General features: G+C 36.5%; 1 protein-coding gene across 3 annotated transcripts in view; it reads right to left on the reverse strand.

Annotated features, from left to right (window-relative positions):
• Nucleotides 1-15,321, reverse strand: part of GRM5 (glutamate metabotropic receptor 5) — a 228,831-nt gene that overhangs the window by 126,503 nt on the left and 87,007 nt on the right. For all 3 annotated transcript variants that reach the window (XM_053934655.1, XM_053934653.1, XM_053934652.1), the window contains exon 2: nucleotides 1,804-2,053. In XM_053934655.1, coding sequence (XP_053790630.1) covers nucleotides 1,804-2,053 — 250 coding nt within the window. The remainder of the gene's footprint in view (nucleotides 1-1,803; nucleotides 2,054-15,321) is intronic.

Raw genomic sequence — 15,321 nt, forward strand, 5'->3', positions numbered from 1 at the left:
AAAACAGACAAAACAAACAAAAACTTGAAGCAAAGCCTCAAACCCAGTTCTCTTTAGACCTTGTTTTTTTTTTAAGAGATAATCTGAATTGGTCTACTCTTATTCACAGTCAGCAATTCCTGAAGTCCTTATTCATAAAAGCATCTCAGAGGACTAAATTTAGCACTGTTGTACATAAATCCCATAAAAAATTATGTACTATTTGGAGTCTGGCGTAGCTAAGGGCCAACAAATTTTCTGAAAACAATGCTTATGTGCTTCTAAATTTGGGTACTGCTACAGATAGTTGACAATTTCTTGTATTTAGGACAGAAGAAGATAGCAAACATCCTATTGCACCAGATTCAGCTAAAGATAGTGGAGGTGGCATTTGCTCCAATCTTCTCTAAACAAGTGACAAGTAGACTTTTTCACCAAAGGTAGTTATCAAAAGAGTTTTTTGTACAAACTCTTTTCTAGAATAGGATTTCTCTGAGCTACTCAAAATATTCACATTACAAACAAGGGACCTAAGAAGGTCCTATTTTAAGCTCAATTAACTGTAGAGCAAATACTGATGGCTACATGGAAGTATCTAAATTATAGACATCTATAAATGTTAATGTGAATTTCACCTTGAGGATTGCGGTCCCTTTGGGTGTCCAGAAAAGGATCAACACAGTCCATGGAAGTCTGTATATATAAAATGTATTTGAAAAGAAGGATGGAGACAGTTGTCGTGTATCAGAGAAAGAATTAAAAAATTCCCATCTGAAAATGCCAAAATGTAGGCTGATGTCAAAGAGTAAGGGCAGAGACAAGAGCCACAGTTGTTGGCTGTTTGCTTTCCCCTTTGCGTAAGGGGGAAGGGCATCTGTGTACAACAAGGCAGACTGGGAACAGAGGATGGTTATCCTACCAGTTGGACAGACTCAGTGTCCCAGCTGCCAAGACAGTCCTTGAAAGTTTCCCTGGAGGTCTTACCACGACTTCTGGTTTCACTAACACCATTTTACTTGTATTCCTGTTCATGCTTGGGACAACAACAGGTCATCCTTCTAATAATGCACTGAAAATGTGATGAGTTACATTAGTTGACTCCCAGTATCCTCCATTTTGTTTTCAATACATCATTTTTCCTGTCTTGGTTAGGATCCACTTGTTGAATAAGGGGAAAATGTAAAACCCTTTAGGTTCACATCAATAATTTACTTCTCTTCTTACGAGCTCAGGATCTTTTCCTTCTGGATGAACACACACCAAGTGACTTTTCCTTTCTTCCTTTGGCAGTTAGGAAAGGAAACACTGCTATCACTGAGCTAAGAGAAAGGATTACCTATGTATTTCCCTTAGGACAGCATGCACAGCAGCACATGGGCACTCAGGAAGAAAAAGTTAACAAATGCTGTTTCGGGATGTTCTGTTTCAGGTACGCCCAGAGGCCACATCAGCAATCCTTAACACAGTTACTGGGATGAGACACAGCTTCCAGCTGTATATGTACACAATGCATTTTAAACTGCAGTGAACAAAACAAGTGATATAGATCAAAGACTTTTGTGCCAGCTTTCCCTTACTCGTTGTTGCGAGGAGAGGCCAAGCAGACGTGTTTGCTTGGCATGTCACGAGAATGATGCATGTCTTTGTAGGGTTTGCACTGCTATGACAGAGCTGGCGTTACTTCCTATCTTTTAGATATGCACAGGTATAGGAGAGGCCGTGAGTCTCTGCTGCATGTGCTATGTGTCCAGAAAATGGGACAGTTTTCTTTTTTTTTGCCCAGCTGACTAAAACAGCGGGCTATAACTGCACAGTATTACTCACCTGCCTAGCAGCAAAAACTCTCCAGCAAGTCCCAGGCGCCTCATGGCCATCAAGAGGCCTCTCACAGTCATGCCTTCACAGAAGCAGGCAACCACTCTTGCCTTGGGCAGGTGGCTCCGAAGCTTTCGCAGCAGCTTGTCAAAGCTCTGCTCGCCAGCATTGCTGTAGATCTTGTAGGAATGTGCAATGCAGATCCCTTCCTTGGCTGCCATATCTTTGAAAGCTTCCATCCCACTTTCACCATAGTTTCCTAAATACAAACAGAAACACAAATGCACATATTAAATCTCCAGCAGCTTTTCTTCATTTGGAAACATCAGATAGTTTAAGTGTGTTACATATCTGCAGAGAGATCATTGTACCAATCATAACAATATCACTTTAATCTTATAATTAATTAATTTTTCAAGGCAAGGTCAACCAATTTTCCTGGAAAATTCACTCCTCTTCAAGAGACTGCATCTCTGCTTCTGCACTACTCACAGGTAGTGAGGTACACAACAAAGGCTGTTGTGTACCTCGTTACTTGTGATGATCTAGTCCACAATGCATACAACAGTGTATATACAAATGGCAATCTCTTCTGATTCTCTTAAACTGACTAAATGTGGCCAAAAGCTCTGTGATTTACTTCAGTAAATTAAAAAAAATGTTGAGAATTAATTTTTAGGAGTAATATATTAAATATATGCAAAAAACTCATAACATCACCTAATTCATAATCTGAAAAGCACTATTTTTTTTAAATTAGAATGAAAAGTAAAATTTATTTTGTTGATGTAAAAACTTCTACTAGAGAATGAATTAAAAAATTGAGGATTAGCATTACAGGGATCACTAGAGCACAGATGAACTCAGTGTGCTTTAATATTTTTCTGGGTTTTTTTCCTGTTTGTTTGTTCTGAATTAAATTTCTATCACTGGGAAAAACTTCATATTTTCTTTCAATATCTTCTTTCTCTGTGGGGATAAACTGGTAATATATATTAACAGACAGATACCCTTTTTCCTTTATTCTGTCTCAGCACAGAAACTTTCTTCTCTGCCAGGCCTACATAAAAGTCACAGTGCTTAAACAGTGGATGTACTGATACCACTGACAGTCATCCTGACCAGGATTGTGTGTCTGCTTCCCTGTGCTCCTCCATCTGGCTATTGAAATCTGTTTCATGTCTCGTTTATACAAGAAGGCCTCTGAGGCAGGAAATCTTTCTCAAAAGTAATGTCTTAAACCCTCAGTAATATTCCACAGAAATACAATCAGTTAATTAATTAATAAAACTGTGAATGTCAAGTGATGATGTTGCAAGAAACCACTGATCCTTTACAAATTTGTTAGCTTGCAAATGGAAGAATCTGTAAGAAAAATTCTCTCCCTTACCAGCAGAACTACAAGTAGAAAGGAGCACTGACAGTTAAAATGTATGCAAAGCAGTGAAGATCAGACATGGATTTGGACTGTCGTTTTTTTGTTTTTTTTTTTTTACTTTGGACATTGGAGACATCAAGAGTTCATCTTGCCCACCTGGGGAGTCAACCCTGTCACTCTGGTGCTACAGCTCAGAGGCTTTGTTACACTCAGCACTGAATATGAATGTAAAAATAGTGCTCAGTTTTAGGATCTTACTGTCTAAATAGTCAAAGGAGCCAAAGAACAAGAAGACAGGAAGTAACATTATCTTCCTTTCACACCAGGAATGAATCACTGTGACCTTGAGACTACTAAATTTCCAAATTGCACCCAACCAGAATGGCAACCTGAATGCAGGTCTCTCTACCTGAAGGGACTTTCATTTTCTTCCTTGCTGTGATTAGGCCTAATGGAAACCACACTACCATGCAAATTGTTCCCTGACAAAATGTCACTTAAGCTCAGTTGTTGCAGTGCTTCCTGAGTGTAGTAAATCAGGAGTCCAGTGCTTATGCCTGTGTCATGCCCTTAGGGTAAACTGTGTTTCCTGTGGTACATGAGCATCAAATGATTCCCATGGCATGCTGAAACAGTTCATCTAGAGGTCAAAACTATGGTGTCTCATGAAATATATATTATAGCTGCCAAAGTCAGCCTGAAGGAAAAATTGTGGTCAGTCATATTTGATTCCCAGCAGACCCTAGAGGCCTTCAAAAATAAAATTAGGCCATCTGACAGGAAAGAAACTACTTTGTCTAAAATTGTTTTAATTTTGGTCATTCTGGATCAACATTAAATGTTTTATTTCACTTTTTCTATCAGAACATGAAATGAACAAGGAAACATTGTCAATCTTTGCCATAGAAGATGTAAGTTTGAGGAAAATCTATATATTTCAATGTGCTGGTTTTGGCTATGATGGAGTTAATTTTCTTCACAGTAGTTAGTAGAGTGCTATGTTTTGGATTTGTGCTGAACACAGGGTTGATAACATAAAAATGTTTTGTTACGGAGCAGGGCTTACAAAGAGACAAGGCCTTTTCTACTTTTCGTGCTCTCATGCTGGTGAAGATGTTGGGGGTTCATGGGAAGCTGGAAGGAGACACAGCTGGGATAGGTGATCCCAGCTGATCAAAGGGATATTCCAGACCGTATGACAGCATGCTCAGTACATAAAGTTCAGGGAAGAAGGAGAAAGGGAGGGATGCTTGGAATGATGGTATTTGTCTTCTCAAATCACCATTTCACCAGGTGGGGCCCTGGTTTCCTGGAGACAGCTGAACACCTCATGGGAAGCAATGATTTAATTCCTTGTTTGCTCTGCTTGTGTGCACAGCTTTTCTTTACCTATTAAACTGCCTTTATCTTAAACCATGGGTTCTTTAATTTTTACCTTTCTGATTTTCTCCCCAATTCTACTGGTAGGGGAGTGAGTGAGTGGCTGTCTGGTGCTTTGTTTCTGGCTGGGGTTAAATTATGACACCCAAAGACATTGAAATTCTGAAGATCTCATTCGCTATCAAAAAACTCTCAGTGGAAAATTCCCAGCCAGGTCTAGTTTACTTATAGAACTGCATATCTTCTATGTTGCAAATACTGCAGTATTTATTTGAAAGCGTTATAAGCATTCAAACTGTTATCCTCAGGCTTGGTATAAACTTGAGAATAGGTTTAATTACAGTACCGAAAAATAGCACATATTTTAGAGAGCACAAAGTGCATTATCTCCTTTCCAATCCAATAAAATCTGCTCAAGCGCAAACACCATGGTTTCATCAAGCATCGAGACAGGGAGATTTTTATGAAACCATACAAAAAGTTATGTGTCATCCAAAATCATAGGAAACATGTTCAACTACCAGGGGTACTTAGGAAAATGTTGTGTTCTTAACATTTGGAAGAAAATACATCCTGGCAGTCCAAATCTGAGAGTCACTGAGGTCTCCAGCTGGGAAAACTACAGCTCTATGACATGAGCTCAAGGGAGATTTGATAAAAACAGAAAGCAGCTTTGCCTCAAGACACTCATACAAATACACCAGTGGTGCTCTTGTCTTGATGATTAAACTCTATGCAATTAATTATTCATAGTGAATTCTCCTGTTGTGCAAGTGTTTTGATGAGGTATGTATATCTCGTATGAGCTATTGTGTAGGGATAATGAACACTCCTTGATGGAAAAAGAAAATCTTTTCTGTTAAATTTTTTTGCACCATATATTAGCAAAAATTTCCTCTGGGCTCTCTTTCTTTCTGAATAAAACATATATATGCATAAACATATACATGTAGCATTGAAGAAATGAGAGTGGGTAAGCACGTAAGGTACATTCTGTCATTTCCTTGAGGATGAGATGTAAGGTTCACAGTGGAAGAGGATCTCCATGCTTTCTGTACGGAACTGGCCTCCTCACGGATGTGACTCTTCGGTATACCTATAGCAGTACTACCAAAATTGCCACAGCAAGGGCAAGTTTCCACCAATTGGGCAGTTCCCACTGTTCAACCAAGTCTATGACACAAGAAAAAGGATATAGGGGCTTCAGGATTTACACAAATGGATGGACAATGGTGATGTCTTATGCAGTTTGTAGTTTCACCTCCAAGTAAAATTTAATTCAGAACTCCTTAGCTGGAAACAAACTAACAGTTTTTGGTGAGTCCCATATGATGAAATTTGCCTACATCCTGGGAATTTATCCATGTATCTATTTTGTTTCCACTTCTAAATTTCAAGAAAATTCTGAAGGAAATGTTCAACAGAAGGGAGGGATGGATTTACTCTTGCTTGCTTAATTTCAGTTCATCAGAAAAGACTCCACAAACAACACAAGCTGGAGCTCAAGTATGGTCAATTTAAATTCAGCTCCTCTTGCCCCACCAACTCCATCTCTGTTTCAGTATTTGGAAACTGGCACCTTTATACTGCTACTGGTTCTGCTGGAGAGCATATCACAGTTTTTTAGTTGATGTTCCTGTCCTCTTGAAACTTTGTCTGCAGTGCTGTCATCAGAACTATTAGCAGTAGATGACTTTTGTAAATGTGTCCTCTTGGCAACAAGTGGTAGCTGAGTTCTTTTAAAATACTGGCCTGGATCCTGCATGTTGCCTACCTGAAAACCTGGCCCTAAGCCCAGTCAAAGCTACTCCCATATGTCTCTTCATGTTTTTTTAAAAAAGCAATTACATCATCGTGCAAAAGACATCCCTGCTGCAGAGTTGGAATTTTGTTCAAAACTCAAGCATATGTGTCCCCACCTACAGTCTAACTATAACAATCTGTTGGTTCCACTTCTCATAAATCAGTACTAGAAACTATTAAGAAGCTTAAAAAGAACAGATTGTGCTTTTTTTCCAGATGATGCTTAATATAGTACAGCATAAAATAATACTTCAATCTGATAGAAAAGGGTCAGGCAAACTGCAGGCAGCTCTTGCTTCCCCTCCTGCCCAGAAATTCAGCCAATTGAACTATGTAACCATATACCATTAAGATATTATGTGCATTACACAGCAAAACAATGTTTTAATTCTTAAAATATTTATCAAAATTTATTGACATCTGCCTTATCACATTAAAGGTTATCAATAGAAGGTGAAAAGTCTCTACTGTCAAATGGAAGAACAAACTACATTTTGTCCTGCCCAGGAATTTTTGCGATGTCGTGTATGTCTTTTTTCATAAAAGAGCTTTTTTTTTAATCAATAGCTGTACATGAAAATTGTTATCAGCTAGTTCTTTTGTTTAAGAGATTCTCATTGACCATAGATGAGCATCAACCTGTAGGAGAGATTTAAGATGTAGGATTGTTTCTGGCAGGCCACAGTGAAAATTCACAAAGCAAAAGAAGAGGAACCTTGAGTGAAACAGTAGAAATGCATTATGTTATTCATTAGGCTGGTAATAATTCTTCCTGTCACAAAGCATATTTATTTAAGCAGAAATACTCTCATTATTTTCCTAGACAAGGAAGAGCAGACCAGAATAATATTCTATGTTGTGTCTGAGCCACAGAAAATAAGTCAAGACAGGTTAAAATTTGCAGTATAAGTTTTTCAAGAAATAGAGGTAATACAGAGCTTCATTTTCCTCTAGTTTCCATTTGCACCAAAAGGATGAACTTTGCCAGAAATATAAAAAAAGAAGGTATAGCTTTGGTATAATTTTGAAAATGCATGTGGGAGTAATACAGTATATTTATGAAAGGCAACATGTTGGCTGATTAGCATGATGATTTTCCCAAAAGTTGAATATATGGGCGTGTTTCCCAAATGGAAATGTTAGAGGTGTCCTTGACTGCTACAATTCAAATTAATCATGGAAAAACACCAATAGTACCTGCTACTACCTGCTAGATATTTTCCACATCTTACTCTTGCGACTATGGGTCTTTTAAAGTATCTCACTTTCAAGAATAGTGGCATAAATCAAGTCTTTTGAGCAGCTGGAGCAATGACATGCCATGATACAACATGATCAAAATCATAGCCTTCTGTGTAGCTATGTCTGCAAATAGAACATTACAATAGAGTGTTACTTTATTCTAAAGGGTACAAACCAAATGAAATCAAAACACATATGCCTGAAATTCTGGAGTTGTCTATGTATGTTAAAAAAAAAAAATGAAAACCCAACTTCTTTTCATCTGATCCAAATACTTAAATGATTTTTAGATGGAATTTCAGTTTCTATATTAAATATATATATGTAAAACAATAAAAAATTAAATTAAATGTTCATTTTGAAAGCAACCCATTAAAAACAACTTAAATGAGAATAGTTTCTCCAAATATATTCCACTTAAATATTTTCAATATTTCCTTTTTTCTTAATAATCACTTGGAATCTGGGGTGTCCCACTTCAATCATCTCAAGTGTTAGACAACAACTTCAAGATGTCTGGGCTCTTCCCTCATAAAATATGAAACATGAAAATCTGAGTTTCATTGAAAAAAAGGATAAATATGTACACACTTTTGTATGGACAGGTTTCTCCAAAGAAATGACCTCTCTATTGAAGCAAACAGGGAATGTTGGCTGGGCTTGGAGAAATCATATTTCTGCCCTGCTCAGCAAAGGAGTGGCACAGGGCAAAAAATTTCCATAAGGAATTAAATTAGGAGTGCTACTTACTCCATCCTTAAAATTGCTATACTTGCCTTCTGTAAGCACAGACACTTTCAAAGTGATTGAAAGGACAAAATCTGAGGCCTCACAGGGGACATCACCACTGATGGCTGCAGTTGGGACTCTATCCTTAGCTGATGATAATGGAGAATAATTTTTTTTTCTTGGATGTTAATCTTATCTGTTCAAACTGAAAGCTCTTCAAGCAGCATTTGTCTATTACCAAGCACTCATAAAACTCAGACCCAAAAGGGTTGCCTATATCTCTATATGTTGCCTACTAAAATTCAATATGTGTCAATATAAAGAAACATTATTTACCATGATATCATGCTAGCTATAAGCTTAATTTCTGTTTCTGTGAAGAGTTTTGAGGTTTTTAGTTGTCTACATTTGAAGACATTAAATGTTTTCATAATCACAAAAATGTTAGCTAAACAAAGCCCTCCCCCCCCACTTCTAATCTTCTTAAAATTCAATCCAGTGAAATAATTTGTGGAAATTATAATATTTAATTTAGATATTGACCATTTTATCTTGTTCATATTTCTTTCTGCAATGTAAAATAAAATCAAACATGTATTTTGAATCAGGAAGCTATTTTATGTCTAAAGTAATTAGCTAAAATATTTGAACATTTAAAAACAAACTTAACGTGTTTAATTAAGAAAATAATCGACTGTTTTCTATGAGTTCAAGTTTCAGCTACTAGGTATTTTCTGAATAGAAATTCTCATCCAAAGGCATTTAGACCAGATCAATTCATAAAGTATTTGTTTAACTAACCAACTTTTAAATTATTTTAGAAAAGTAACACGTAATATACTCCAAACATAACTGTACTTAATTAACTTAAACAAATCTGTTCATTATCTTCTCATCTGAGATCTCATAAGTATCAGTTTGATATCAAAGTCTCTTCTCTCTCATCTTCTCTGAACTATTTTGAAATAATAAATTAATTTCTCAAGATAATGATGACCTAGTTTCACAGTTTAATGCACCCCACTTTTATGTATTTTTAAATTATCACCTCATAACTTTAAAAGAGAAAGCTCATTTAAACATTGCTGTTATGTGAGCAAAGGGAACAGTGTAGAAACAGCCTTTTCTGTATGCTTCCTTTGATCTCTCCAGCTGACTGGAATGTCTGCAGCTTTGTGGCTCTTGTCCACTGAGCAATGTTTGAAGTCCTACATGATGTTAATGTCTACTAGAGAATTTAAAGTCTGACAGCTCTTGCAGAAACATGCTACCATCTCTGACTGCTCTCCTTGTTTTCAGACTAGAGAGATTAAGATTCTTCTGTACTTTCTGTTTGGGAAATAGCTCTATCTACCTGACTCTAAGATATTGTCATTAATAAAAAACAGTTCAAGAACACCTGAGACTGACAGTATTGGACTGGAGGCTGTTTCTTCCAGGAGACAGAAGCTGAGACAGAAGCTAAGACAGAAAGGAGAGGGGTTTGCAATAGGAACTCTTCGGTCTATGATTCTGTATCTTTCATTGTGAGTGTAGTGAATTCCCAAGGAATTTAGCTGTTTGGGGTTTATTCACCGGCATTTGGACCTAGTCCCAGTTCTAATTTAGGCTATCAATTATTATATTTCTCAAAAAAGTTGGTCCCTTCTACAAATGAACAACATTACACTTCTGTAAATTCACAAACTAGAACATAACTTCATGTAATATTAATTCTTTACTCTGCTATGGTTTGCATCTGGTCTTTTCTGAAATACACATGATGTCTTATTTTGCTGATGCAGAAGGTGAGCAATACCAGAAGTCATCCAGCAAAAGGAAGCATAATTCAGAGATTATTAGATTCCAAAGGCCTTCAATTAATATTGAGTTTCCTGCTAAGTGTCTTTCTCTCTGCCCTCTGTCCTCATATGTGAAATGAAGGTAAAAATGTTTCCCTGATGGTCATAATGCAAGAATAAACATATTATGAAAAACTCAGACAACTGTAGCAAAAGAGCACCATCTACATTGGTCAGACTGAATGAAACATGACAGTTTTGCCTCACAAAAAATTGCTTTTGTTTGTTGTAATAATAATCATATCACATTTATTATGTATGAATGTTTGTTTAACATTCATTTAAAAAAAATGCCTAAAATTTCCCAACAGCAGCTGAAGTTGATGGCAAGGCTACTGCTAAGGGTACACCTTATTTTCACTCTAAATGATTATGCACATTGTTATTCAGAACCTTCAATTGGGACAAGAGTGAGTTTTGTCACTTTCTCAGTATAAACTTGGAGAAGAGAGAAGTCTATCAGGAATCTGTGGAAATTTAGTATGGTAACTGGAAGACAGGTCTATTGTATTTCTGGGAGTGCTTGTCAAAAGGGTTTAAAGGGGGAAATATGAAGTTTCTCGGGGTATATTTATAATTCTTAGAGAATACTGTAAGGATGACGAGAAGACCAATACTGTGGGATCAGCTACTTTCTTGCAGATATTCTCATTTCAGGAACATGTTGCATAATTGTTGTCCCTTGGTTGATAACAAAGATTTAATTCTTACAAGAATATTTGAAAAATGTATTTGAGTTGGTTGGGGTAAAGGTGGTTTTTGAAATGTACCTTCACATGATATCACTAGGACACTATGATCCTCAGCTTTGGAATGCAGAAACTGAAGATGGAGAAAATAGTAACAGAATGGGGTTGAAGGCAAGGATATGATCTTCTTCACTGTGTGGGTGACTGTGCACTGGAACAGATTGCCCAGAGAGGGTGTGGACTCTCCCTCACTGCAGATATTTAAGAACCATCTGGACACAATCCTGTGCAGTGTGCTTTGGGATGGCCCTGTTTGAGCAGGTAGGTTGGACCAGATGACCCACTGTGGTCCCTTTCAGCCTTACCATCCTGTAATTCTGTGATTTGCTGAATTTCAGACTAAGCTGCCCTATAAAAAAAGGATAATTAGTTACTAAAAATTGCATACTTACAAGCTCTCGAGAGTAGTGGAAATTCCATGGCTACCTTGAACAGTCTGTCCAAAGCTAAGCTAGTCTTTCAATAAGTTTTCCTTCCCTGGTTCTTAACCTGTTTTTCTATATTCTCTTTGAATTTGACCCTAGTAAATATTTGCTATCAAATATGTGAATAGCTTCTCAAATTGATATTTTCAGAAGCCCTCAACAGTCTTTAAGACAGTCACCATGTGTCTGCTTAATTTTTTAAAGATTAAACAAATCCAGTATTCTGCTTTCTTGTGGGTGATTTCCAATTAGTTTATGTTGTCCAGACAGGATAGTGTGCAGTTTTTTTTTTCAAGATATGGTACTTTCCCATCTTATACTTTGCCTGGGCAGAGTAGAATTGAAAGAGTATTTCATGCCTCAAAAACTCATAACCTCTCTGTGTGTTTTTGGTAGGACATTTACCTTATTTAAAAATGGAATGACACTGTTGTCTCAAGTATAACTTGTGATCCATCTTAATTATCTAGGTCTAGTTTTCTGCCGAACGGCTTCTCAGTCAGTCATTCTTCATCAAGTATTTAAGCATTAGCATATTCTGTTCTAGGAGCAGTGTCATCCAGCATGGTACTCTTTACAGACTTAATAAACATACTCTGTTTGTCATAATTCAAATCACTGGAACTATAATTAAAAATGGAATCAAGGCAGATCTGTGAGAAGGCCATTGAGCTTATGTCACCTGTTAGAAAGTGAGAAGTACAGTTTGAACAATGATTTAAATTCTGTTTTGCATCTAATACAGGGAAGTTAGATGCATAGCCTCTTAGTATGTGGTTTTAAAATAAAGTCACTCATTCCACACAAATGTTCTGAACTGGATACTAGGTTGACTTGATATGATTTATTTTTAAGAATACATTGTCCCTCTTTTATGATACCGGAAGGAAAGTACTCATTTCTTACAAAAAAAATTGTTTATCTTTTGCAGAAGTGAAATATGGTTGGCTGAGCTCTTTCCTCAGTTTCTCTTTCAAGAAGAGGTAGTGTTACCTCATTTCAGTTTTTTTGGAAGGTTATGCACCTCACAGACGTTTTACCTAAGAGAGCATTAAAAATATATGCAGTTATTCCAGAGTGCTGAGGTCCCCAAAGGAAACAGGGTAAAAGCCTTTTGGCCAAAGTGATCAGAGAACCTGAAGCTCTTTTTGACTGCAAACTGCTCAAGTTTCAATAAGATAGCCTCATGTGATGTGCTAAACACTGTCACCCATCATATTAGCTTGTTCCTTAATGATTTGAAAAGGTAGTAAATAAACAATGTTAATTAAATTTGCAGATGGCTTTTAACTGGACAGTGTTGAGGATGTCAGACAGGACACAGAAACATTGTAAAGTTTTCTAAAGATATTGTTGACTTGACTAGTAATTGAGCAAAAGAAAAAGGCTCTTTGTCATAGTTAAACCAAAAATTCTGGGAAAATTAGCCAAAGGATTCAAAAGTATTCTGTAAAGTAAAACATTCCTTCCTGTAATGCTAAAGCAAAATATTTTAAATATTTTAATTATTTGAATTGTTTCTAGCTTTTATTCTTTAGAGAATTTCCATTTTCTAAGAACACAAAAAATTACTTTTCTTTCAAAGCTGCAATCTGAAAAAAAAAATCAGGATTCCCAACAATCTCTGAGGCTAATTTTTATCTCATTCCAGAAGAGACATATACTTTTAAAAGGGGTAGAAAGATATCTAATATTACCTTCCTTTCAGACATATACCCACAAGGCACAACTAGGTCTGAAAGGCTGTGGCAGGAGACCTTCCCTATGTGACTTTATGAATGAATTGTAAACCTGCCAGGACTTAGTTTAATTAAAAGTATAACTAAGGAGCACACAGAAAGAAGAAGCAGGAAATAGACTGAAGTGTCAAATGGGCTTTTTTTTCCCATCCATATTTAAAGCTTCCTCAGACCTTCATTTTAATTTTTATGTTTTCAAGAACACTAGCTTATAAGGCCCTAACAAACTTCATGAACGTGTTTAAAGACCTAATATTGCACTAAGTGGCAGTGTTCATCAACAGTGAAGCACTTAATTATAAAATGTCTTTTATGAAAAAACACCAGGGTAAATATCAGGAGAAGGGAGAAATAAATAAAATTATAATTATGAAAGAACAAAACAAAAACAACCTTAGACTCTGGATTTAACTTTTTTCTTTTCTTTTTTTTTTAAGTACTACATACAAAAAGATCACAACATTCTTCATTATTTTAGCTTCAGGTTAAATTTCATCTGAGATCCCTATCAAGTGCAAAGCTCAAGGCTGACTGGGGAAGGAAAAGTCCTTTTCATCATGCATTCTCTTGGCACATTGTATTGACTTCAGATATAAATGGAGATCATAAAAATCAACCCACATCACAAGAGCAGTTGATTTTCAGAAATGTCTGACCACAGTGTACTGTAACAGGCAGTGTCCATACAAGATGGTAACTAAAGAAAATTTCCCTTGCAAAGGTGGCACAGACACATAACCATATGTACCAGTCAGAAAGAAAGGAGACAGAAAGGGGATGAGGGTAATATTTTTTATATATTACTTTGTTGATAAAGCAAAGTATGGAGTAGACAGATAGATAAACTGGTATGTATTTATACCTTTAAATGGTGTAGTAATAATTATTATGATTACAAGCTCAGCTAGTACTAAATATTGTTTGCAGGCCCCTGCTAATATCTTGACCTCACCATGTTAAGCATGACACAAAGCCAGGGTAAGAGAGCACCTTTTCTAAAACACATAATTCTATTTATACAAGAAAAGCAAAGAATAAGAATGGAAATAAAGTCACATTAAGATTAAAAAAAAAAAAGTTCTTGCAAAGTGTCAGGCATCTGATTATTTTTAAAGGAAGGCTAGATAAATTTCCCACTGTAATACTAATTGTGATCTTAACCTGCCAACTGGGGTCTTGAGTCATCCTCCTGGAACCAGCAACTGCAGGAGATGGTGCACCTACCTATTTTACACATCTTTCATCTTTTTTTTTTTCATAGATGAGGTAGTCACCTAGAGTTGCAGAGTGCATAATTTGTTTTGCTTAGTTGCCTTATTTTCAGATATCCAAACAAACTCACCCAAAACATGCTAAATCATAGAATCATAAATCATGGAGTTGCTTGAGTTGGAAGGGACCTTCAAAGCTCATCTAGTGCAACCTCCTTGACGTGGAAAGGGACACCTCCCACTTGATGTATTGCTCAAAGCTCCTTATAATCTGACTGACCCTGGCCATTCTCATTCACTAACCTAATTCCAAGAAAATATTCCTTCCCTCTCCTCACAGGGAAAATCTTCCTGTTTTGCAGGGTATTTTTCCACCAAATGTTCAATGCAATTTTGAACCTGAAAAAGAATGTTTCTCACCCTTAAAAATAAATTGCCAGATCTAGTAAGAGTGTCATCATGGAAATTATTTAGTCCACCACATAAGGGTAGGAGACTGAGCTGAAGAAGGAATCAAATACTAGATTTAGAAAATTTCATACTATTAGGTTCCATGAAAGAACTGGCTTATTTAGAAAAAGTTTACATATATTGGAGAACCTCTCCTCCCACGTTTCTGTGAGCTTTTTTGGTTCCACAGGCTGATTTTACATCAGGGAAAATGAAATAAAAAATACTCCCAAGGAATATTTTGTAAACTGTAGGTGATAGAGAACATTCTTTACCTTCTTTTAGATGGCTCAGCACCAGCTGTGAAAATTTAACATGTTTGTTATAGAGAGGCTGTAATGCCTTTCATTATTGGCATTACAGCCAAAACTGTTGGCTACTGACTAGCTGGACCATTGGAATAGTATGTAGTCCTTCATTATTTAAAATTGATGACTCTGCAAAACTAGCTACTTTTCATTTTAAGTAGCTAAGGCAAAAAAATTGCATTTTATTTCTGTATGGTTTAGATGCCTGTTGTCTTCCTAGTCCTTTACATCAATGTATTGAGATCCTAAGCCACAGTTAACGATTCCTCCAT

The sequence above is a fragment of the Vidua chalybeata genome, chromosome 2, assembly GCF_026979565.1.
Source record: "Vidua chalybeata isolate OUT-0048 chromosome 2, bVidCha1 merged haplotype, whole genome shotgun sequence".
NCBI lineage: Eukaryota > Metazoa > Chordata > Aves > Passeriformes > Viduidae > Vidua > Vidua chalybeata.